A 27,235-nucleotide genomic window follows, 5' to 3' on the forward strand; every position below is an offset into this window, starting at 1 on the left:
TTTATGAGTGATACATAAAATTTATGTCAGTCTGATTCACTTCTCAAATATGTTCTGGAGGAATTGCTGTTTTAATCTCTTCAGAGTACTTGTGTAAAGCTTTAAAATTGTAAATATTTGCGGTCACAGATTAGCTGCAGGTGAACTATAGAGTAATTCTGTTTGGCTCAGTGTTGATCATGTGCTGCTAATTTTCAAGAGATTGCACCTATTGATTTTTCTCCAGTTCAAGCTTGAACCTGATGACAAGGCAGTGTTTTTTCCACTTTATTCTTGGCATTAATATACCTAATACTGAACACGATAGTCGCCCTGGAGCAGGCATTCAGTCTGTTCTGTTTCTGTTATCAACAAGAAGGCTAATGTTAAATTATCCCACTGCTTTCTAAGGTATCGGTAAAGAAGCTGTCACAGGTTTCTCATCTTTCTAATTTTCTTTCTTTGCCAAGCAAGATACAGTAAATGTGTGCTGTGTGTGTGCAATAGGTGGTTGGTAAGTGGAAAATAACTATTTTCTACTGTAGTTTTAAGGCTATATTCTGTGTCAAGTATTTTTAAGTACACAAATAAACATTTCAAGCGTTTTGTTAAAAGGCTCACTGAAGTCATAAATTTAGTCACCAGTTTGCTTGTGTTTCTAAGTTGAGGACTGTTATGTAAAAGAATCTCTTCTGTGGCAGTACAGCTATCAATTACTATTTTTAAGTGCATTTTATTAAGACGTATCATAAAATAATGTCTTTGAAGTTATATTGAAGAAGCTTAAGTATTGATTTTTAACTGCTATAGGTTTTGAAGGTGGGGCAGTGAAAGTTCATGGAGCAAAAGGATCACCTCCTTCGACGTTTTATAAGGTATTAACTCTTTCTATGGAGTGTAGAGTGTTTTTTTGTTTGTTTGTTTGTTTTACTTAGGAGAAAATACTTGATATTTTTGTGCCCAAAATTGTTGCCACTTTTAAAATCTTCATGCTCAGCTGGAGGTGGGGGTGGGGAGTAACAGAGCTGAAGACCAAACAAATGTTATTTGATTCTTAAAATCATGTGTATTTGTGTAACAGGTACATGCAAAAACAGCCAGAGAGGGCTGAAATGGTTCTCATACAGTAACAATTAATCTGTTCGCCCACTGTCACTTTCATAATACTTAGTGGTATACCAATCTTACTCCATTTCATTATGAAATTTGAAAACTACCTAGCACATAAAAGTTAAATAATGGGGTTTATGTGAAGAGAGCAAATAATTATGAAAGAGGTAATTGGTTGTATAGTTTCCTGAAATATCTGTTGAAAGAAAGCTGCACTCATAAAACTTTGCACTTTTATTAGATTTGCTACTAGATTCTTTTTTTCCTAGTGGTCTCCATTCCCTGAATTGGATTGTAAGATAGTACACTTCTGGCGATGTACTGGTAGGGGGCTGGATCCTTTTCCTGTCTAATCTGACTTTTCCAGGAGCAAGGCAGAGTTCAGCAATTAACTGTTTATTATAGCCATATCAAAAGTGAGTTAACTTAAGTGGTGAATTGTGCAGATCTACTAATACTTAATTGAATAATATGATGTGTGCCTGGGTATAATTTAAAAAGAAAAAAAGCTTAATGCATTTCAAAATACTTGTGACACTTTTAAAATACATTTTATTTAAAAAATGATACCTTATCTTAAAAAATAGAATATTTCAAAGATAATATCACCAAAAAAGGTTTAGTTTTGACAAATTGTAAAGTCAGCATGAAAGAATTCCTTAAAGGTGCTGTAGCTGGAACATATTGACAAAGGATTTTTAGCATTACAGATAATTAAGCAGGTAATACTTTTCTTCCTTGGTTTAAGCATGCAGTTTGAAGCAAGACTGTTTTGCTTCTGCTAAGCAAACTTCAGCAACTGTCTTGTCCAGCAGCCTCATTCACCTGTACTTTTTGGTTTTGACTATATGTTTGTGTACTTTTGCACAAGTAAAGGAAATAATTGAGACACGATACTTTCAGCTAATGAACCATGAAATGGAATAAAATAAATAAGCAGAAAGTTTTTTTTATATATCAATAAAATAAGTCTTTATTATTTTATCATCATCTCTTATGTAGGTAATTTTAAATGTATGTGTTCAGGAATCATTTTGAATATATCTTATTACAATGTTCAATGTATTAAACATAAATATGAAAGATAGACTTGCTGTGAAATGTTTCCATTTTTTGAAACTGCTAATTGGCGTTTAGTGACAAGTGTACATAATGCTTTGCACACCTACTTTTGAAGCCTTCTATTTTTTCTAGTTTTTAGTTTTACAGTTCTGCAAACCTGAATCTTCCTCTAATAATACCATTTTGAATTTTAAATAATAGAATAAGTTTCCTGATAATGATTCTTATTATTCCACTTCTGAGAGTACAAGGAAAATAATTGTCAGAGACCATTTTTATCAATGTATCAATATATCAGTATATCAATATTGAATCCCATATTAATTCTGTAATCCCTCTATCGTTAGGTAAGTGCCACTTACCTTGATGGTTTCAGAGCTACTGCTGTCTGTCCTGTGGGAGGTCCAAAGGCAGTACAAAAAGGAAAACTTACTGCAGAAAGTATTCTCAAAAGGTCAGTATTTGAGGCTTGGAAGGGGTTTTGGCTTTTTAACTTCAGAGATAATGGAAATAGAACAGTGATATGATGCTAATCATTAACATCATAAAAAAAAAAAACCATAGAAAATTATAATTGTCCTGTTGGGAGGACATTTAAAGGTGTGAACAGTCTGACAACAGGTTTCCTAAACAACCTGTGACTATAACTTAACTATGTTTGATGGAGGGAGGAAAAAGTTGTCAAAAACTGTTCAAAAATAGACAGCTGGATAGCAGAGGGAAACCCGAATTAATATAGGAAAAGCTATGATTTAGACTAAAATTTACTAGATGCCAGAGAGAAACCTACATGAAGGTAAGTTTCATAATTTTTTCATAAGTTTAAGGTGTTTTGGATATAGAGGTCAAACTAATTGGTAGACTAAGGTTTTAATCTGCTTTGGCAACTTGTATTACAAGTTTTCACATCTTTTGTGTGCACCTATTCCCCTTTTTAATTTTGAAAGCAGGAGAAATTTGGCAGTGCATTTGTGCTTGTTAAGAAGTCTGTTAGTCTTCATTTTGTTTTTGAGGCTTCTTTATTACAGTAGCAAGACACATTAAAAGGCTAAAAACTACCCACAATATATTTTGGACTCTGGGATCTCTAATGGTTTTAGATAAATTATTCTACTTTATTATAAATATCGTTTTTGCAAATTTAGATACCTTAAATCAAGTATTTTTTCCACATTAATTGAAATAAAATGGCCTCATTTGCAGTACACTTCACCTCTTTAAAATGCATTTCTTTAATTGTTGTGTATTTAAGTCCCATATACTGCTTGAATTTTCAGGTGCCATGTTTAATATTTATATTTGTGATGATATTATCAGGATCTTCAAAATGTTCCATTGATGGAAAATATTTTTCTCATCCTAACAGAATTCCAGCATTTCAACTGATTAGATCTTTGAAACAGCTAGAAGGTTTCCAGATAAAGATTACTGGAAAAGTAGTTTGTGCTTCAAAATTTAACTTATTTTTCCAGTGATCCAACATACTAACACTTGCATACTTTTAACAGTTGGAGTATTTTAACGCTTTTTTTCTATTGTTTTCTACTGTGACTATTTTGGGTTTTGGACTTCATATGACTATTTTAAAAGACCATAATGGTCATTCACAGTTTATTTAGTGCTTACAAATTGGGCTGTCTTTTAAAAGTTGTTGATAATGCTCATATTAGAGCTAATATGAGTATAATATTTGTCAAAAAGTGTTAACTGCTATCTCTCTTAAAACAGTACGTATTTTTGTAGTGTATTAAAAAAGGTAATGGTCATCCCCATTACTAATCATGACCGGACAAACTTGGCATTTTTGACACAATATGCTTTTGGTGGAAGTGAACTCACAGAATGAGTTCTGGGGATTTCACAAGATGGCAGGCATGAATAATGAGGAAAAAATTATTTTAAAAACGTTATCTAATTCTTAGCATGTGAGTTGTATGTTCATTAATCCCAACTAATTACCTTTAAGGTTTGAATACAAATTCCTTCTTCAGTTAGATTTCCCTTTGTTGGTGCCTGTGATGTAATGAGGTAGTTTCATATGTTTATTGGTAGGTCGTAATACTTTATAGTAGGAATTAAGATAAGGGCTGAATTACCAGTGTGAAAACCAGGAAGACTGCATGTGCTGTAATGCCATTTTCAGCTGCTCCTGTTTTAAAGATTAAAAAAAAAAACAAAAAAACAAAACTGAAATTGATTTGTCTCTGCCTGTCATTTTAAAAATAATTTGAATAGAAAAATGGCTCAAATTGAAACCTAGGGTTAAATTGAGAGGTGTAACTTTGTAATTATCACTTGATTATACGATTGATGCTGCATGACTTGGTACAGTATTCAGATGCATTTTCTTAGTGAAAAGTGTTCATAGTCCAGTCTACATCAGAGCTAACCTCTGTGGACTGTATGGGGCTACTTCCAGATAATTACTTTGAGGCAGTTTACTAATTAAAAAACAATCATTTGTTGCAGGACTCGTCTTATTTTCAGTCAGCTTGGGTATGAAGATTACAGTGCAGTTAACATACAGGTTTTAGGGTCTGAAGATACATATGGACCTCATGCTAGAAGGAGTATAGATGGTGTAAGTATTCAGTGGAGTGTTCTTAAACTTTTACTGACCTCTTTTAATCTTTCCATATTGTTATCTTTTCCATAACTTTAAAGGAAGTCACTGTCATCTTGGGAATTTCACCCTACCATCTTGCAAAGAATTCAGTGTCATACTTAGTGTACAAAATTATACTGACAAAGACTTTACAGTTTTGGATCTTCCAGAAGCACTGATAAGAAATCTTACAAAAATGTTATTGTAGTCTGTTCTAATGCTATTCATCTAAAGAAATGTCTTATAAAAGTTCTTACAAAGTAGACTTAAAGTTGTGTCTAATGCAATTCAAAAGACTACATGATAAAGGTTGCTGAGTCTAGAAATGGCAGAACTTTTTTTGCCTGTGCAACTTTAAAACTGCCGGTGGGTCCTATCTGTGGAACAATCCTCAACTACATAATTCTGTGTCATGTTTTGTGACTTGTTATATTCATCTGTAAGAACATGAATGATGGCTGTAACTACTGCAGCTGTGATACCCAGTTCGTTTTCCTAATCTAGAATGTGAAAGTCATTTTTAAAGGAAGAAGACTGTAAATCTTGTCCCCACTTACATACACTTAAAATATTTAGACAGCTTTGCTTGTTCTAAAAAAGTAGGATTTAATTCTTTTTTATTAACCGCAGTCTTGCAAAACCATTAAGGTACTGGCATAACTCAGCTCTGAGTTGGATCTTAGGAATGCCAACATGTAAAATAGCTGAAAATTTGTATGTATAGAAAATATTGGAAAAGATAGAGACATTCTTATTATAGAAATTGTTTGTGTAAATGGAGCAAGTTATGTATGCAGCTGCTTATTTTAGTGCTTGGACTTCAGTTTCATTCTGCACAGCAGCAGGAGTTGCTTCCTGATGAGCCATCTGTATGATGTGGTCTCTTTCCTTTTAGGACTATAAACCCTGCTATACAGAATCAAAATTGTGGAACATAGGAACAGATTTTCCAGATATTGAACTTTTATGTGTTCTCTTTGTACTAGCTCCTTATGATTATGAATTCTATTACATTCAGTAATGTTACATTATGTAAAGTCTTCTGTATTACTTGTTGCATAGAGCGAATAATGACTTGGAAAAGAACAGTTTCTCTGTCCTTACTGTTCAGTTTGCCTTTCTTACAGTTCACTGAGCATGTCTGCTCCTAAGTCTTATATCTATTATAAAATTAGAGCAGAGCATTATCTACATTGTATGGAAAGCACATACATGCCAGCAATACGATGTGAGAGTTAAGGCTGAAATACAGGAAAATGCTCTATTGCTGTACCCCCTTCACCATGGTCCTTCAACAATTAGAAGAAACCAAGAGTTAGAAGAAATTAACCAGAAGAGTTTTCATTTGGAAAGAGTGTAAGAATGGGGGAGGAGTGGGCTTTGCTTTGCCATTTCAAATGAAGTTGTAGGCTCCTAAGGAAAACATCTGCCCTTTGGGGTTTGAGAATCATGTGTTCACTTTCTTATCTTGTATTTCCATACAAAATTAAATGCAGTTATTTGGATTGCAAATAACAGTGCTCAGAACCAGAGCCACGTTAGGCTAGGCAATGTATTAACAGCCAAGGAAACAGTCCCTGCTTTGAAGATTCTGCCATCTAAACTTAAGAGAGAGAAATATGTCTGTGAATACCAAGACAGGAATTGGGTACCAAACAGTATTTGGAGCTCAGTGTAAATGTCTGGTATGGCTGAATGAATTCCCACACAGGTATTTCAAGCTGGATGCAAAGGTATTCCTCTGTAACTGTGAAGTTCTGTATATCCCAGACCTAGGTAGACCACTATAGCGTAGTCTGAGCTAGTGTGTACAGCATCAACAATTGCTGACAACAGAAAGTAGCCTTGAGAAATTCAGAAATGCTTGCTGCCTTTCCTTTTTCTATTTCTTCCCCCTGTTTACATAGTTGTTCCTTGACAATCTAATAGCTTGCTTTGTCAGCAGGAGCAAGGGACCTGAATCAGCATGGACTAGCCCTGGTGGTGTATAATTTTTAATACCTCCTGCTCTGGTTTTCTGTTCTTGAGGAGGAAGGGGTCTATGACAATGTCACAGTATCAACAAGTTCATGATTTAGAGAATACTGGATGCGTTTTATGTGAAAGAGACATATTAACAGTACGTCAGATTTTAGTTCGTTATATAAAAACTGCTAAATATGAATATAAGTAAATTGTTTTACTCAACAGTACAACAGGAATGTTTCATTAATTAAAATGTTAGTTTTTAATAACCCTTTTACAACACATCTTTAAACTTGAAATATATCCTTGGTTTGCTATTTGTATGTATTTTTTTTAAACTTATGATACTGTAAGATAAATGACTATAAAATAGTCTGCATCTTCAGTTCTGATACTGGATTCACCACCTGAGAACGGGACTCAACTTACTATTTTCTTAGACTGTAGTATCATTCACTACCTTGCATCTGTGGACATGGAGGTAAACAGAACTTAGACTACTGAAGACATGGTACAGTTTAGAAGTAGGAAGCAGATGTGAATGTATAAGCATGCTTTCTGCAAGAGTATTTCCTATTACTTGTTAATAGTAGTAATTTAATGAATCTCTTGATAGTATGGGAATGTTTTTTTTAAAAAAAAAAAAAGTTGAATTTGTATCATAGCCATATTTTTCTGTGAAGGCCCTTCATTAACTGGGTTTTAGCTGGTCACCAGTTATGATAAACTGGTAAATTTCCCTACATTGGTATGAGCTGGCATCAGTGAGTTTGTTCATTAAGGGATTTTACCATATGTTTGAATTGGAATACAGAATTTAGTAGTCTGTTAATATAACCCCCCTCTTTGGGATAATCTTACGCTATCCAGAATGCTTGGTGTGGAGTACTCCAGCATTTATTATAAACACCGTTTCAGCAGCTGCCAATAGGAAATGCATCCGTGTTCTTACATTGTTGAAGTTACTTAAATTCCTGAAATTGATTTGATTTTCTAATGCTGACAAGTTCTTGAGTATCATTTTTTGTGAAAATGTAACAGTATACACACAGAAAATGATCCTAATGTACAAGATATCAGCATTTCAAAAGCTAAAATTAAGTTTGCTATTTAATTTTATATAACATTTTTAAAGAATGTAGCTTTGCAGAAATGTGGGCAATTCAGGTAAACGGCACTAGAGTTAGAAAATGTGTTAAAAGGCAGTTTTGGAGTTCAGATCCAGCTTGGAGTTTCTGTAGTTATTTTGAAGAGGAAAACATACACACACACACATACATACATACATACACGTGTGTGTGTTTTTGAGTTTAAAATGTTTATTAAGTCTTAAAATATGAAAAGAAAAAGGTTTTCTTATGCTACTGTTAAATTTAAGAGGACTCTAATGAATAAATTCATATTTTTTTTTTTTTTAGGAATAATGGTTTAGCATTTTTCACAATGCCAAGCTGTGTATATTGGCAATTGCTTTAAGTAATTTTGGAATTGTATATGATGGTATGAGCTATGTTTGTTTTAGGGAAAAAGCAGGAGATGCTTAGGGATAGACTTAGAATTTGAAACCTGCTTAGAATACTAGAGTTAGAAGATCACTCTAAGGCTTTTGCCAGTATATGGTTTCCAGTGGTGAATTTTTTCAGTGGCAAAAAGATTTTTACAGAAGAAAAATCATAAGAGAGAGTGCTTATCTACAGAAGGAATTGTATTGGCTGTAGAGTAGGGACAGTAGTGGTTGGGTTTACCTGGAAGGGCATCCAGTGTTTTTGTTGGGAAACTGCTGGTTTAAAAAAGTTCCGTTCTCCTGTTTAACTCCCAAGGATTAGATTTGACTTCTTTTTCCTGAGTAGATCTGTTTGCTTTTTGATGCTAAGAGAAGTAAACTTGGCAGGCTTACTTGACCCCCAAAGTATTCTCAACGTGCTTAAAAATAAGAGGACAGTTGGTTTGCTCATCCCACTGAGTGAAGCAAAGTATTTATTTTCTTATAAATTACTGTTTGTTATAGTGCTTGATTCTTTGGGATGGAGAAATTACTTCGTGTTGTAGCAGTCTGAAGTTTCCAGTAGTTGATTTCATGGTAGCAAAAGAAAAAGATAATAAAACATTAACCAAAAATTCTAGTGATGTTGGATAAGCACTGAATGTTCCCACTAGATGTAATTTGAATGCTGAGCTACAGTTACTTTTCAATTTGCCAAATATAATAGATGTTCTTCAAAGCAAATCTTACTTCTACTTTCTTTGAAGCAGGGTCCTCGAGAAGCTGTTATTTGGCTTGCTGTACATCATAAACGAAAAGAAGCTTTAGAAATCTTCTCCAAAGAGATTGCACCAGCTGGAACTGGCATGGGTAAATACTCAAATCTTTCTCTAGGAACTTAAAGTTACCTTTTCTTGTTCCTGAGCCTGACAAGCACCTAAAGACTTAATTCCATTCAGTTTCATTGTACTGATAGTAGTATAACCATAGTTCCTTTTCAGTGTATTTGTTTTTTACAGAAATGAGATGTACAGACATGTAACAAAAAATAAAAACAGTAAAATGGATAGTAAAAGATTGTAAAATAGTAAAAGGAAAACTTTTTTTCTATCATTTAGTTTTATTTTCCTACTCATGGTTGCACTGATACGTGACAATGCTTTTATTCTGTCTTATGTTATTAAAACTCAGTAATCCTATTTAGAACTCACCAAAAATAAATGTTAAGAATGGTAATCACCTGGCAAAAATCTATCACAATGACTTTTTATAACATTGCAGTACATTAGATGCTGTATAGTTTAAGGGTTTTAAAGGTACTCTTCAGCACAGTTATCTGATGTTACTGTAGTGTTTTTTTATAGATACTACTGTACTTCTAAGCTGTTTAATGTGTAGCTGCTTATGTAGAGACGTCAAACTTCCAGATCTAATTAAAAGTGTTTTAATATGATACTGCAGTGAGAATGCTAATGGGATGCATCTAATTCTTTATTCACACTGTGCATATTAGCTCCCCAGCTTAAATTCTGGTTCTGCACAATTATGTCTAACCTCAAATTAATGGCTTTAACATTTGACTTTGAATGAACGTGATGTCAGGCAACCATTGCAAGATGTTTTCCATGGGCTTGAGAGAGAAAGATAAAATACCAGGATTTAATTATAAGCCAGTCTTAGTTTTAAGTATATGTAGTTCAAGTATTTGCATGAAGTTGTGAATGATGAATGCTTCTTTCGTTTATTAGATGTCTGTTCCAAAAACTTTCACGTTTGTTTTTTGTAAATTTCATTGTGTTCTTGTAGCTTTCAAGAGAGGTTTACTATTTGATCACTTTAAGCAAACTCTTTTTTTTTTTTTTTTAATCTCCTCTCTGTTCTCTTTCCAAGTCGCACCTAAGTGTCACTACTATATCTCAGTTTTAAGTAGCACATTCACATGTTGTGATTTGACTGCTGCTTACACTATAGATACTTAGCCCATTTTTTAAAAATCCATTTTAAATTTGGGCAGCTTAGTTTTGAAGATGAGAGCTCAGATATGTTGCAGTTGCTTCTCTGTAACTTATGGAGAAATGCACTGAGGGTTTACATGAATCTTCAAAATTGAATTACTTCAGCTTAACCTGAATGTCAACTTCTATAGCACGTCGAGGATCCTGATTAATGGGGGCTACTTGTTGCCTTGCAATTAAAAAATTAGTCAATGCTTTATTTTTATTGGATTCAAAATTGTATGGAACAAAGCACATTGTGTTGCAGTTTTTAGAGCGGTATCAGGGCTGTAGATGATGTAGTATTCTTTTAAAAGCTATGTTTATGGAGGCAGGGTTGATGTATGGTCACATTCCTTTTTTTTCCTTCTCCCTTCTAAAGGATTGAATACAATTATGTAGAAGTAATCAGGAATATTTGTGGAGTTGATTTTAAAATATTTTGCATTTTTGAAGGTTGGTTAGCAGGTCAGCATTTACCACGGATACACACTGTTTCCACGCTGTTTTCTAATGAATGAAAAGTAGTATTTTCACAGTTAGACCAAGCTACCATTTCTAAAATTAGTTAAGGATTCATAATTGAAGTAGTTTCTCCTCTGTCGTTATTTATGTAGGCTATGTAACATTCCTGGAAGTAAAGATCTATTCTTTGTTTTATATATGCACAGACAATCCCTAGCAGGTATCTTTGTGAACAAAAGAAAGCTGGCTGGATTTTAAAACAAGTGCCTACTTCTAGGATCTTATGTTAATGCATATGTACTTGTCTCTCCAAATTCTTAATGTGTGCCTCCTCGTTTACAAGCAACTACTGTGCAAATAAGCCTTGTTTGATGTCAGAAGGTGCTAGGTTTGTTAAGGTTTCAGTTTTTCTTTTCTCTACTGTTGTCTAAATTGTCTAAAGAATGAAAAAGTCAAAAATCCGTGCTACCCAACTTGGATAGTATAGCATAGTATTGTAATTGAGTTACCATAGTATGTGAACATCTATTTTTAAGGTGGCTGGCAAGCTTTCAGTTCATGTTTTCAGAGCTCTTGGTGGAACAGATGTTTTTTCTGGTACTGTCAGGTTAGACAGCCTGAATGTGCGACTGTGGTGATGCTGGCTTTGTTTTGTAAATGGACAGCTTAAACTTTATGGAATATCTTGCAGCATTTATTAACTTAAAAGTCTCCTTTACTTCATAGGACTGCTGCTAATGAGCAGTAGTGGGAAGGAGCGTATTCCTGGAATTATCTGGTGCATCCGGCGATAAATAGCACTTTTGCTTGCCAGGTGCAAGAATCCAACAAAATTTTTGGCCTCCTTGAAGTAAACTACTAGTATCAGAGGGCATCAGAGCTGTTTACTAGAATGCTTCCAAATCCTTGATCACAAACCCATGAATAGTCAGTTTTCTAATTTGTAAAGATTAAGATGGCTTCATACAGTCAATGCTTTCAGTTGCTGTGATGTAGCAGATTTGCATACTGTTTGCACAGATAAAATATATGTGTAGAGAAGAGCCAGGTTTGGGATTTAAAATGTTTAGTGGGCTGCTTGTTGATGTGGAATACTCCTAAAGCAGTGGTTTTGAAGCATCTCCTTTTGTTTGTTTTTGCTAAATCTCTCGAAAGAGAATAATAAATGCAACACTGCCAGACATTTACTAGTAGTGTGCTAATCAATTAATTATCTTCTGATGCTTAGTTTCTGACAGTGGTGTAGGCTGCCAGAACATGCTGTGAAGAGCAGAACAAGGAATGCTTGCTGCTTAAGTGTCCTAAACCAGGCGAGTCCATTAACAAGACTTAAATTTGATCTTTTGTTGGAAAGATGTACAAGCGATGCTGAGAACAGAAGCCAGAACTCAGATTGATGTTCCCATAGGTGAATTGTCTAATAGCAGGACCTGATGTTCATAGCTTCCTCCCCCCTTTCTCCAAGCTTCTGTCCTCTGTTTCACTCAAGGGCAGGAGTGTCCATGGACAGAGGAGAACCCAGAATTCAAAACTCCTGTACCTTGAGTAAGGGCTCTGTGCACAAGCACCTGAGGCACTGTGTTACACAGTGTTGTTTCACTTTCTCTTACTGGACATTAAATGAAAATAGCTGTGGATGCTGCCTGTTGTGTGTGTGCAGCATGCCTATCAGATGTGGTTTTGCACATCCCACGTGGGTCTGTGTATGTATGTAGAATGAGTGACTTAATTCTACTGAAACGGTGACAGTTGAGGAGCTGCACACCAGTTGGGGCTTTAAACATGTATTTTTCTTATAAAGAAGTACATGCTTGCACTTTAAGCAACAAAGCTCTGGGTTTCAATGATTGCCTTCCAGCTTTTTCATGGGCCCCTGAGCTCTTCTGCCTCTTCAAGGAGGACAGGTAGTGATTTTAAGTGTGATTGACTTGGGGGGTGGGCAGGGACAAACACCTTCTTTTGTAGGCGTTTTCAGTGAAAAATAAAGAAACAGGAACAAATTAACCATCATAGCCAGCAATAAGGGGAAAGGGGGAATTGCTGAATCGCAGGGTGATGTCACTTGAACTAAAACAATTCAATTTTTTTGAACATTTTGAGTGACTTAAGGAAACAACATACATTTGGTCTGTACTAGACAAAAAGTATGGGGGGGGGAAATGAGCAACTAGAAAAGTCTGCCTCCTCTACTTGGACTGTATCTAGTGACTGTGCAGTATGGTTTATAACTTCATTCGTCTTTCACCTCAATAGCAGTTTGGTGTTTGTTACTCTGTGATGTGTGGACAGTTGTAGAGATAATTTTAGTATATACCACCTTTCTTCCAGGAATCTTTAGAAGGCTATGTAACATGACCAAAAAAGCTTTGTAGTGCAGTAACACTGCAAGGTGGTCTGTCTGCTGTACAGATGGTTTCCTGAGATAGTGGAAGGAAGCATGACCACAAAAGAACTTCAGTCAGGATCTTTGATTCTGTTTTCCCTGTAAAAAATGCTAGAGAGGACCTCCACTGGTATTTCAGGGGACCAGATTAGCTGAATACTCTTCATCTAGGAACGAAGAGTAGAGAGAAGAGCTTTAATAGGTCAGAATAAGGATGGGGAGTCCTGAGTTCCTTCTCCAGTCCATGAGATGTTTGGTTTTTTGTTTTGTTTTTTTTAATATCTTCAGAGGAAGGCAGTGTCAAACCCAGGCTCTTAAATTCAGTGGTGTTTGTCAGCGATATCTTTGTGATGGAATCCAGGAACGCTGTCAGTCCAGGTTGTTTCAGCCTGCTAGTCATTTCTTATGGTGCCTTGAGCTAGACCTGGTAGGTAGTTTTAGTTTGGTAATAATGCCATAATATGGGAGTTACAAATTGTAGTTAATAAAGGTATTAATTTCATTAGTGGCCAGTAATGAAAACCTAGTTTTGGTGGCTTTCACTTAGACTAAGTTTAAATTACATTGGTCAAAACTTTTTGAATTCTTTTTGCCCGATAAAATTTTCAAGGAATTTTCAGTTAACTTCTCCGTCCTTGCAGGGAACAAGAGCAAGATGAAAATAAATTCTTGCTGTGATTAAAAGGCATATTGCAACAATGTTGTTGAAGAATGATCTTCATAATGCTTCACAGCAGAGAGTTAAAACTGTGTGCTGTATCTTGTGTCTGACATGCTTTTTAGTTGTTGTAATGAATCTTAAGACTTTAATGTCCGTATTTATTTTATTTTGACTCATTTTTGTGACTTTGATTACTTTAAAATGTTTTTAGATATATTTTTATATAGTTGTGTATAGAAAGAGTAATAGAACTTAGTCCTCATAAAAGGAGATCTGTATAATTTTTGATCAGTTTGGGATTGCTGTTTATTATTTTTTCCCCTTTATGGTAGATTTCTATTTCAGAAAATCAGTAGAAAGACAACTGTCCCAAAGCAGTGTGCCGTTTTGAAATTCCCTGTTTCTTATGAACTCTCATTCTCAATGAGAATCAGAAAGGAAAAATAAAGGAATGTTTTTTTTATGTGTTGGAATGCTTGGAATATGGCTGAAGCATGTGTGGTTTTCTGCTCTGCAATATATACAAGGCGTTAGATCTGCAAGAGAGAAGTTTGGTAAGGTGGCATTAAAAAATAACAAGCTTACATAATAAAGAAAACAAGGATTTTTATAGCAATCTTATAACTTTTTTTTTTTTTTTTTACTAATGTGTTTTAAATTTCCATTGTTTTTATTGAAACTATTGAGGCACATGAGCGTACTTGCACCGTGCTTACTGTTCTAAAGTACAAATATCTAGTTCATATTATTCAAATTGCAGATGAGATTCTTAAGCCTAGAGAAGAATCTGAAGTAACTGTATATAGACATGCCATACATTAGAGTGATTTGTTGTTTATTTTCTGTTTGGGATGGAACGCTTTTACTGTAAACTTCTCTTGAGCCTGGTATTTAGTTTGCCGGTTTAAACATTTAATCAGTTCTCATTTGGATTATGCACATTGAAAAGGCTTGAAGTGATATTTACTATTAAAAGAAAACGATCTCGTCTTTTTTACAAGTAGCACCTGAAATTGCTAAACTTCCAATTGGTGAAATAATGCTTTCAGTTTACTAGGTTTTATTTCTCAGTACGTTGAAAATTGATGTTTCTTTAACAATAATAGCAATTTTGTTTGATTTTATAGTCTCCTGAAAAATAAGTTTGTCTTTAATGTTGAGCCTTAATAGCAGGGTTTTAGAGCTGTTTTCTTGTTCTATGTTTTATCCTTTGCAGTGAAGAATCTAAGATGCATAGGCACAGATTTTTAAGTCAGTAGTAGCCTCTGGGAGTTCAGCACGGTCCTGCATAGCCCAGTCTATAGAAATGCATCCTCACTTCATAATAGGCAGTTGGCAGAGACCAGGCTTGTACTGTTCAGTGAAAGTACTGGCAAAAATCACATATGGTCCAATCAGCCTTATGGTTAGCATTTAAACAGTTTCTTTTGTTACAATGTATTTTATATTGTATTTTTTTTATTTGTATAGATCATTGTGAATAAAGCCTGGTGTACAAGAGGCTTAAGAAAAGCCTTGATGAGGGAAACTGTCATTTATAGTTTAATAGTTCAGTAGCTAAGAAATGTTTTATTAATAGCTAAAATCATGTGCTGACCCTTATTTCACATTAAAATGACCGGAGTTTGACACTAAGATGACAGCTGGTTAATACAGCTTGAGATTTTAAAGTGCTTGAGTGTATGTAAATATTATGACTGATCTCATAAGTGTGTTGGAAGATACTTCAAGAAATGTCCTGGTCCTAGCGGTTTATTACAGGCCCTGTTTTTTTTTTGTTTGAGAATAACATTGCAGAAGATAGTGTATCTGCTGTATTCAGTGGACATAGAATAATTAGAATGTATAATTGACCACATTGCAGAAGTACGTATTTTGTACTTAACTATATTGTAGGAACAGTTGAGTTACAAATATATGCCACATACATAATTCCTTAGAATATGGAGTAAATGCATTTAATAAGCTTTCGGTTGAACTAATTGAATCACCAGAAAAATGAGGGACAAACAGTTTAAGGTCAAAAAACGTAAGTTGGTGAACACGAGACAAGATTGCTTTCTTTGAAGCTTCACTGAGTTCCAGAAAAAAGTGTCACCTTCTGCATTTAAACTACTTAAAGCTGTTAAACTTCCACTAGTGAGACCATTTTATTGCTTTTTACTCAAAACATTTTACAAAAAATGTCATGCAGTATAGCATCTTTCTTTCATATACTGTGTAATGTTCTTTTCTGTTGAAAAATACACAGAATTGTGCAGAATTGTATTTTTGACAAGAGTAAAGGATAAAAAGAAATAAGAAACAAAAATTAGGTGTGGCCTTTAAGGTAGGATTTGAATAGGACAGAGCTACTAAAGAGGGCAAAATAATAAGGCTGTCCTGCCATCAGAAAACCCAGTGGGGAATTATGAGAGCTGTAATTAATGAAGCTTGTTTTGCTGCAGATTTCTCTCTCTAATTGCAAGTTGCAACATAAATTTTTCCTGCCGTGGGTGTCTTACAGGCGTCATATCTCTGGCATGCATTTAGAATATCTTAGAACGTGGCTGTTATACATGTTGAAATAGGTGTTCCTTTGGGCCTGTGTTAAGCGTTCATTATTGCCATGGCTGGTTTTCAGTGGATCCACTCCCTCAAATGCTTGCATGAAAACTAGAGGTGGTGTAGGGGAAGAGAGAAGAACATGTGACAAACAATGAGGAAGGTGGCCACAGATGGTTGTAATTCTCATAAGTCATGGCATTTGTTTTGTGATACCAGTGTTCATGAAATTAGTTGGAAACTTGCTGCCTTCAAACACATGAGCTTTAAAAGTATTGGTATTTGCAAGGCATTCCTTCTGTAAGTTCTGTTGGGTGAGAAAGTAAACACAGTGGCAGATGAGGAGTGAAAACATGTACAGGGGATCAGAAATGGTGGAATTATTGTATTAGGAAGTATATCTTAAGTGGACTTCACCTCATGTTCCCTACATGCACATCCGTCAGCATACTGCTGCTGAATCACATAGGGGTGGAGAAGGAGCGTTAGTATACTTTGACATACTCGAGGTTCTTCAGATTTGGAAGAAACTGTCCATTGGGCCCAAAATTTAGCTTGCAGGTATGCTGGAGAATCATGAACACAAAAGAAAAATGTTGATAAATATAAAATATATATGGGTACACAGGGAGGATGACTTTTTTCCTACTGTAGTTGGGCTGAAAATTCATAAAATTGAACATGGGCTAAGAAGAAGGTGTCAAAGTGAAAATACATGGTAATACTGTAAAGATTTACACAGATCAACAGAAGAGCAGGATCTGTTGAATAATAATTGATTCTCCAAACCTTTTTAAGCACTGATACCCAAAGGAAGGGTACTAAACTAGTATTTAGTCACCTAGAAAGAAGTAAATTTAGTGGACATAGTGCCAGACACTTCTCCAATCATGCCATATATTTAGGAGTTAATGAAATGAGTGGAATTAAGTGGCATGATCTCCAATACTGACTCACTGCTTTTAAATGTCCAGTCACCTGAGGAATTGGCAGTGTCAGGTTAGGTGCTCAGCCATGTGAGCGAAAATGCTCCTGGGTGTGGCAAGCTACCTGATCAGACTCTTGAGGCAAAATAAATATCGTATTCAGTATGACAGTTATACTAGGCAAATTCTATACCTACAGATGAACATGAACAGAATATAGATGGATTAAAAAAGTCTCCAACTGTTTTGTGAACTGAAAGGCATTCAGCTCCTTTTTGATGTGAATTTTGTGCTGTTCTGAGGCGCACAGAAGCTGACAGACAGATTGTGATGGTGAGTTGTTAGTCAGCTTCAAGTGAAAGGTCTTGTTCAAGTGGATGACTGGAGGCAGATAGGATGACACCATGCTTAGTGATACCTTATCTGCCACCAGATATTTGCCTTGAGGGACTAATGAATGGGGTTCCGATAACAGAAGGTGCTCATGTAAAGTTTCTGGGAAAGGAGATCAACGACTTCAATTTAGCTGAAGATCTTATCTACTTGATGGTGCAGCCTGATGGATGTTCTCTACAAGTATGACAAATTAGTCATACCTCATTTTATTTGAGATAGACCTTTCTCCAGAAAGGAAGGAGGGGAGAGCATCTGCACAGATGCTTAAGTAACCAACCAAGCAAGTATGAAGTACAGCACAAGTAGATCTTTTTTTTTTTTTTTTTTTTTTTTTCCTTTTCCAACTGGAAAGTGTCTTGTGACAACAGTTGATCTGAGGAATTTGTAAGTAACTCAGGAGAAAAATGTCTGGCCACAGCAGTAAACCTGCTCTTACAGAGTTGTGCTTAAACTTCCATTACCTTCTTTCAGTCTTATTTGAGAAACGTGATAGGGATCAAAACCCTGAGATGCAGGTGAGGTTTTGAGCTCTAGTGCGATCTGTTTACAGAAATAACAAATCACCAGTCACAGGCCATGATCAATTTAAGATTTGTTTCCTCATCTTTCGTCTGAAGAGAAGTGGAAGAGGTGTTGCATATATACACATACACCCCTATGTAGGGAAAAAAAATAAAATTATATATGCTCCCAACTTAGTTACACTAACATGAACAATGAATTGAATAATTGTAAGAGAAATGAATAATGTTGTTGTAGCTTTGCTCTGAAATTGCATTTATGTGCAGAGGTAGCTGTAATGTGTTTACAGAGGAATCTGCTGTAACAGAAGCTTTTGTGCTGCCGAAGTTTGCAAGACTAATAATAGCAAGTAGTAGAGCAAGGTTATTGTAGCCTCAAGGTGTGAGTAGTCGATGTTTTTAGGTGGATCGCTTCCTTATTAGTTATTAGAGAACTGTTTCATTGTAGAAGCCGAGTTCCATTGTATGAGAGCAGGCAAGTGAATAATTTTCTTTGAAAGCTTTCACAAAGCTGAAATATGTTTTGGAGCAAAATCTGGTACCCTTAATGAGCAGTTCAGCTGCCTAGCAGGAAGTGAGCCATGTGACTGTCCACAGATAATTTAAATTAACTTTCTGAACCTATGTTCAACATGACCTTACCATATTCCGCCTCCTCCCTCGACAACCTAAATAAACAAATTAGGAGCATAAGTCCATCAGTAAATTAACCCAGTTAGTTTTTAATGTTGAATGGCTATTTTCTGCTTGAAAGAGCATAAAGGTAATATGTGTAGGGCTGAATCTTCCCTGTGTCATTTAACATTATGTAACTGTAACGTAAGGGGTTAGTTCTTATTCTGACTACTGCTGTGTTCTTTGCAGCAGAACTTTAGGTAGAGAGGTGTTATTTGTGGCTTTTTTTTTTTTGAAAGAGACTGTGCTAAAAAAAAATCCTAATTTTTTTTTGAGGGAGAGAGGGGAGTTGATACTGACCCCCAATCCCTTCAGATTGTTCTCATGTATCACCTCCTAAAGCTTGCTGTGTGTTTTTTTTTTTTTTTTTTTTTTGTGTGTGTGTTTTGTTTTGCTTTTATTTCCAGCCTCTAGCTAAAGATAGTTTACAAGATAACCATATTTCACTAACTCTAGTTGTAATGTGCAAGTACTGCAGTAGCACACTGGCCAAGCTTGCAGAGCTACTATGGACTAGCTTCAGGCAAGAGATCTCTTCTGAAACTTTAAGACTTACATACTGTAATCAACCATCCCCGAATCAGTCGTTCAGATCGTTCAAGTCATGCACTGACTTTAATTTTAGTTGTATCAAAATATGTCTCTGATTGTAGAACAGTGAAATCAAGGTAAGAACTATGTGATTGCATGTCTTTCCGTAGACTTCAATAAAGGATCTTATTAAACACTATTTCAGGGAAATCACTCATCTGGTGAATGTGGATATGGCTAGATTCTCTATTCTGGACCTATGCTGTATTGCACCAACCAGGGCTGCCACTGTAATATGTCTGTGTTACCACAGCACTGAAACCAAGCTAAGGCAGCTTGCTGAGAGGTGGAGGTTATTGGTGCAAACTTAGTACCCCAACAGTGCAATTATGTGGCATTTCGTCTCTTTGGAGCCCAGGTGGAGAGAATTCACACCTGAAAGAAGCATGAAGCAAAGTGAACCTGTGTTAGCCAGGATTAAGCTGGGTAAATGCACCATGTGGGTGTTAATTCGTAGATTTACCATACTCACTTCCCCTGCAGTTCTGTATGGATTTCTGATGTATCATGTATGCATATTGTTCATGCCAGACAGAAGGGCCAGAAGCTATACTAGGGAGAGCAGAACTGTTTCTTTCAGAAATAGTGATGTGTTAGGTGGATTTAATGGCAGTAAAGTCTGGCAACCTGATGTTGAGAATAGATGAGTTTGACCAACATACGATCCTAGATTTGCAGTAAATCAGTAATAATGTCTGAAGCTCCAAAATTGCCTATGTGTTAAAGAGAGAATGGGATTTAGAGTACAGAATACTGTAAAACCAGCTACATTAGCCAGTGAAAATGCTTGAGAGATGCATCTAAAATAGTAAATCTAATAAAACTGTACTAAGCAAGTACTAAGCAAGATTGGATCAGAGTTGTTTCTCCGCTTTCTTTAAAAGTGAACAAAAAACCATCACCACCTCCTCCAACCCCCAGACTGTTGTTCTTCTACCAAATGCAGACTATCTGACTGACATTGGCATTAAAAAAAAAAAAAAAAAGGAAAAATCTTCAGGTGGTTCTTCCAAAATAGTTTGATTTGATCTTTTGAAACATGTATTTTTATTTTAAGTCACAGTAGTTTTTACACATCTTGCCTTTTTCACTGCTGTATAAAATGTTTGGTTGTATTAATTTGATACCATTTGTAACATGACAGATGTTGTCTAGTATTTATTAAATCTGCATTATAGGAATAATTCAAATTATGTTAAGCTATAAGCTTCGATATTCTGAAAATGTTTCTAACAGTTATTTTTGTGAATTTGTTTTCAATTTCCAGCACCCGGCCTCACTGGAATAGTTGGAGGGCGCCCTAGAGTGTAAGTGATTTTTTTAATTTTAAATCAAAGTCTTGCTTTCTTAATAATGAAATTTAAGGAATTTCTGCATTTCTTGGACTTTTCAAAATAGTTTAGAAAATGATGGCTAATCATGGCTAAATAGCTTCTAAGTTTCCAAGTGTTTGCCAGGTATATGAATAACTGAAAGGTAAATGATCTGATATTTTCATTGATTTCTGATAAGATGCATCTATGATTCTTGTTTTGTGTGTCCAGGTCTCCAGTTTTGAAGCCATTTTTCTTCCATTATCCAAAAAGTGATGTCCAGGTAAGACTTACTACTTTTTAAAGCCTGCTCTGTTTCTTTTGAAGCCATTTGAAAAAAAAAAAAAAAAAAAAAAAAAAAAGCCAACTTCAGCATTTTTTTCAGCAACTTTGAGTCCTAAAACTGCAAAATAAAATGGTAACTTTGGAAAATATCTTTCCAGATCTTCTTCCAGAGTGTTATTCACTCTTTTAGAACAGTTGAACTTGCCAACCTTGCATTGTAATTGATGCAATTCTACTCTTTGTATATGCTACTGGAAGTAGCTGTTAAACTCAATGATCTTCCTTTGATTAACACAGATTTTATCAACAGAGTTGGTTGAACCTTTTCCTTCTGACTACCCTGTCTATGAAAACGGAAGTAGACTTCTACTTGTATTGGAGAAAGTGTAAAATTTCTCCAATGACCCTATTCAGTTCATAAGAATATTTTTTTTTCAACCTGAAACACTGGTTTTGATGACAGCAATCCTAGGTGAGAAAGTACAGTGTAAGAGGAAACATTAAGCTAGAGCCCTACTTCTTTTCCATTATGCTTGTACCTATGTGTAGTTTGAAGTCTTCAAGATAAAGCAGAGGCAGAAACTGGCTTTACTGAAAATATAAAATGTTTGGATTTGTAAACGTCAGTCCCTCTTTTTCTGAATTTCATCCAACAATTCAGTAAATTAAGTATTTTAATGGGAGACTGCAGGCAAAAATGCGTTATATGCCCTTCCTTTTCTGAGGCTTTTAACTGACTTTCAGTTATTGTGTACATCTTTATGCTAAGGCATCCTAATAATTGATGCAAGAGCTTTCTCACTCTTTCACTTAATTGAAAGACTGACCAAAGGACAGAATGTTGTTCTGTGTTAGACAGCAACAGACCCACAAAGATCATCTAGTCCAACAGCCTGACCACTTCAGGGCTAACCAGACGTTGAAGCATGTTATTGAGGGCATTATCCCAACGCCTCTCAAACAGTGACAGGAACAGGACATCAACCACCTCTCTAGGAAGTCTGTTCCAGTGTTTGGCCACCCTCATGGTAAAGAAGTTTTTCCTAATACCTGGCCCCAACCTTCCTGGTGCAGCTTTGTGAAGTTCAAGCACTTGTCATTTTTATGGCAGTTTATGTTTTGCTTTATATGAATGGCTTGTCTTTGCCAAGTTTAATATGTAATTATCTTAATGGAAGTTTAGCCTGCTGTTTTGTTTATCAAACTAAATGTAAAATTATTAATTAGCACTGTGTTCCAGACTTAGTAAAATGCCTGCTGAGATTAAATAGTAACCTAATTCAGCAGGGGAAGAAAGTGGTGTCTCTTACTCTTATTCCATACAGAAAATCAAATTCCTTGCTCTAAGTAACTAATCTGATGAACACACTGATATGCTAGTAAAAAAAATTTGTGACGTACTGCTGTTGAAGTGCAGCAAAGGTTATGTAAAAGCATGGTGTAAGTAATTCAAGTCCTTGGTTCAAAGTTTTAGCTGGGTATTAACAGCAAAAGTCTAGCTAGAGATTACAGAGCAAATAAGGTATGAATTAACTGCTTTTCTAGATTGGAATTTCTGTTGAAATAACCTAGTATCTGACCTAAAACCAAAAATGCCACGTAAGGAGATTTTCAGATATGTTAATGTTGTCACAGTGGGTTCTTTTGTTTTGTGTTTGATAACACTGTTCTGGATTTCAGGTTGGATTCAATATTACATTTGTTGTGTGTTGTTTTCAGGGCAATTGCATAAGAGCAGTGATTTTACCATAGGTCACTAGTGGTTTTACAGTGAAAGCACTAGTTATTTTCCAAGTGTGCTTTTTTCTTGTTTAAAATGTAACCTAGAACTTTCACCGGGAAGAAGAATCCTAGCAAGCCTACTGAAGGCAAGAACTTTTCTGAAATACTGATTTTTATCTTCTCCTTGGATGAGCACTGGAGGCCTTTGTTGCTATTAGCTGTGTTCTTTCATGAGATTTTTCTCAGACTGCTGAGCAAAATGATCTTGCATTTGCTGAGGACTGAGAACAAATGGTAGAAACTGCTGCAAACAAGTTGGTATGCACTGGTTTGCTGTAGCGGTATAACCTGGCTGTATGTCTGAGTACTTACCACTGGGCATCCTCCAATGCAGATGAAATAGATGCAGTTAATTTTTCTACGTGGTTGTGCTGTATCATGTAACCAAAGGAACCTTTGCTTGCAATGTGTGTGAATTGCCCAATCACCTAACAAAATACACTTCAGGCTGTATTTTTTCAGACTACTTGGTGTTGAGGAAGAAGAGTTCCTCTTGTGTTCTGTTCATGCAAGATGAACAGCACAGTGTCTTTTAGTTCATAGTTTCATCTCAACATAAAAATAAAACACCCAGTATTAATTTGTTTCTGATGCTACCTATTCACCTATATTTCTGACTGATAGAGGTCATACCTGCTTGATGATGCAGGGTTGAGAAATCTCCCTTGTTAGGAAATGAAGGAGAAAAGTTATTTCTTTAGTGTGGGGGTGTAGGAATAGATTTTGAGGGGGGAAAAATGTTGGAACATGGCAGTCACAGAAATAAAATGTACAAAGCTAAATTACCCAAAACTTTATAAATATTGTATCAGATGGACTTACCAGAGCTAGAGGTGAATGCCATAACTATTCAGCCATTGTATGTGTTCCCTTACAGAATCACTTTAGTTTTTTCCTTACAACAGAGCATACAGAACAGTCACTTTACCATTTTAAAGTACATTTCTTAATCTTTCTTTGATCTACTACAGCAATATGTTAAATTTATTCTATTATGAAAGCACATGATTTTTACGATTTCTTCCTTGTGCAAAGATATTTTTAAGATTAGAATGGATCATTCTTGTTTTTACTTTTTAAAAAGCAGGAGTAAAACCTTAATCTACAAAGCTGTTACTAAAACTGTGCTAGATAATATTTCATTAGAAAAATGCTTTATTTGTGTGTTGCATTGGATTTCTGTGTAATTCGACAATTTGGAAATGGGTATTTTTTCCAGATCAGCTTGTTTTTAAATGGTCAGCATGTTGAGACATTTGAGGAAGATCTCACATTTACATCAGATGAACCTGTTCCCTATAATCCACCCAAGATTGACAGTGAATTGAAAGGTATGTTCATCTTCTCTTTGTCAATGTATCATTTGCAGTCTTTGTCCTATAAAATCAGGTACTAAATTTTGTCCATGAAATATATTTTACCTTATAATATGCATTTTAATTCGTTTTGCAAAACACTTAAGAAAAGTAGTTTAGGAAGGATGAAGATTAGCATCAAGCAATATAAAATGTATTTGAGGCTATAACAGGGCTAACAACTAATTAACAAGTAAATTGTTAATTAAAAACAAACAAAAAAACACCAAAGCCATAGACCCAAGAAAACACGTGAATGCTACTTGAAATTGAAACATTGCTTCAGAGTACACAGCAAGTTAATTTTGTTAATCCAGGACATAGTTGATCTTCTCTTAGATCAATATACTTGTGTTCAGAATGGAGGGCAGACATACAGAACCTTGTAATTTGGGTAAATAAATTCAGCTATATTACATAAGTCAGGTGTTATAAAAATGAACGAGAATGGGACTATCTGGAAATAATAACTTTAAAAGAAAACGTATTAGGATAATGATCCCTTATGATCGGTCCTATTTGTCTTTTCTAATCAATTTCTCTAAAGAAGGAAAGGAAAAAACTTGAAGGGTAAACCGGTGAGCTGAAATGAGCAGGTGAGAATGTCTGCAACAAAAAGGATGTGTTCACTCTGAGTTGTTCATAGAAGCTAGGTATTAGGTGGTTTAAGAATTGCAGACACTTAGACATTTAAGATTTTCCATATCCTTTCTAATGTCAGAGCTAGATACTGTATTTCCTAACATTATAGCAGACTTCTTAATAAAGATTCTGGCTGGACAAAAAGGGAACTGTTACTCCTGCTCATCAGAGAAATTACATAATTAATTTAAAGCTCTGAATAGACAGTTTCAAACCTAAATCAGTTGACTTAAAATAAAGATTTATTTTTCTAAATACTTAAATATATTAATGTTGAAAGTAATTTAGGTATTTAACTATGTGTATACTCAAAAATATATATTTTCTAAAAGAATTAGATTGTAGCAGTTTGGTGCATTCATATAATTTATTCTCTGTTCCAGATGAGTAGTATTTCTCAAAACTGTTATAGGATTGATAACTGTGACTTAGTTGGGGGTGTTCTGTATCATGTAGAGAATTTTTCAAATACATTTGTGGCTATTTATTGCAATTTGAAAGTCACTGATACTGAATGCCTGCCTGCAGCCTGTGAATTCTTTTTCTCCTGATGCATGATCTTTTCACGCATCACTTCATTGAAGTTTTTTGTGTACCCACAAACAATTGTAGATCTTCAGTATGTTTTCAGCTCTTGATTCTTTCTGTTGCAAATCAAAGTTTGTATCGAAATCTCTAAATGGGAGTCCAGTGAGGGCAGAGTAACATCAGACTGGGTGAGTTAAGGAGTAGGAAGTCACTGCTGTGTTTAACAGAAGGTTAACAAAGTTCCTGATTTTTTTTTTTTTTTTTTTTTTTTTCTTCTTTATCTCAAGGCGACTGCATTGCTAAATACTGGAGAAACAAAAAGTTCTTAGACTCCTTGTTTTTCTCAAATGCCTTCTTACCATTCAAGTTACCTCTCTGAGGTGCCTGACATCAGCATTTAAGTACTGAATTCTTCAAGCTTTATTCAGGCAAAACTCCTGTTTTGAGGGTCAGCAGAGCTCTGATTCCCCTGAGAAAGACCTCTAAACTTTTGCCCTTAGTTGTAAATAGAAATGTTTTCTGCCTGTGACAAAGTACCTGCTTATGTGGCTTAACGCATGGACAACATGCATGAGAAATAGACAGATGGGTTAGACTGTGAGAGAAGTAACTTCTGCTAAAACATTTTGTCAGCATTTAGTAAGGGGGGAAGTATTTTCCTTGGTTTTGTTGTTATCTCAAGTGTGAGGGACTGTTAGTTGTCTTTGAACAGATAAGAGAAATATGCGAAAATGGATTTCAAAAATGCTGCTAGATGTGGTTGTGGGAGGGCGGAATTTGAAATTACCGTTTGCCCTAGCTTCGAAGAGAATTCTTCTGTAGATTTAAGATGTTTATTAAATGAAAACAGTTTCCTGATAAACAGATCATGGAGGATAAATCAATTAGGATAATAATAAATGAGAACATCAGAACACTATCTTGAACTAGTTGTGTTTTAAATGGAGACTGTCAAAGACTGTGTGAAATGTTGATGACTTCTACATCTTACATAGTTTGAACGCCATTCACATTTCAGCCTTTGAAGAAACACTTTTTGTTTGAATTACAGATTGAATACAATTATTTAGAATATATATCTGTGGTGTACAGAGTATGGTAGGCTTGTTCAAAATAAGGAATGAGCCTTAAGTGGACTCTTTCAGATCCTCTTTTGATGTAGATGTTTAATCATAAATAATATTCCTCAGTTAAATAAATACACCCTTTAGTATTACCTGGCAAGCTTCATTGCACACTTCTGCTTGCTTTTTTCATGGAAGTGAGTATGGAAAATATTGAGCTCTTAACAAACCTCTTACTCATTTATTGTATATTGTTACCATTTCAATGATTCTTTGCTGGTAATACATGAAACTTATGCTAGACTAAGCTATAATCACTTTCAGCTCATGTGAGCATTCAGTAATTCTCTGTAGACAGAGTGGAATTGAAGGTGGTGACTGTTTGCCTGAGGCTGGTTTTACATCGTTACCTGCCACAGTTCACAAAGTGCACATTTACCCATGCCTTAATAGTAGGTACACTTTAAATTGAACTTACTGCTGTGTTAAACTTAAGTATAATTCAAACATTCATCAGTATCTTGAGGATGAATTTAAATTAACAGGTGTTGTTACACTGGTGAATATTTCTCAATGTGCCTCTGGCCAGTACTCCATATGTGGCACACCTACAGCATAACATCTTAGTATTGAGTCTTTTACTCTCTAAAATTAAACAAACAAAAAACAGCAGTTGTTTGCTATTCTCAGCAGAAGCAGTAATGATACAGACAAGGAAGACTGACGGATTTTCAAATTGCATTGACAGACAATTACAGACAACTGAAGGTTATCCAGCATATTTGATTTTCAAGACCATTGTTTCACTTCCTTGAAGTTTGAGTTTTTAACGCATTAGACTGAAAATGTGATAACTGTGTGCCCTGGGCTAAATTTTCCTTTTTTAAACAAACAAACAAACAAACA

The 27,235-nt window shown here is 35.3% G+C and overlaps 1 protein-coding gene across 3 annotated transcripts in view; it reads left to right on the forward strand.

Annotated features, from left to right (window-relative positions):
* Positions 1–27,235, forward strand: part of LOC311436275 (uncharacterized protein) — a 55,895-nt gene that overhangs the window by 19,264 nt on the left and 9,396 nt on the right. For 2 of the 3 annotated variants that reach the window (XM_084518300.1, XM_084518298.1), the window contains exons 10-16: positions 790–854; positions 2,499–2,605; positions 4,621–4,732; positions 8,972–9,074; positions 20,628–20,667; positions 20,905–20,956; positions 23,960–24,071. In XM_084518300.1, the coding sequence (XP_084374426.1) occupies positions 790–854; positions 2,499–2,605; positions 4,621–4,732; positions 8,972–9,074; positions 20,628–20,667; positions 20,905–20,956; positions 23,960–24,071 (591 nt within the window). The remainder of the gene's footprint in view (positions 1–789; positions 855–2,498; positions 2,606–4,620; positions 4,733–8,971; positions 9,075–20,627; positions 20,668–20,904; positions 20,957–23,959; positions 24,072–27,235) is intronic. The other variant, XM_084518299.1, reaches the window with a different exon arrangement.

The sequence above is a fragment of the Aythya ferina genome (assembly GCF_964211825.1).
Source record: "Aythya ferina genome assembly, chromosome: 4".
NCBI lineage: Eukaryota > Metazoa > Chordata > Aves > Anseriformes > Anatidae > Aythya > Aythya ferina.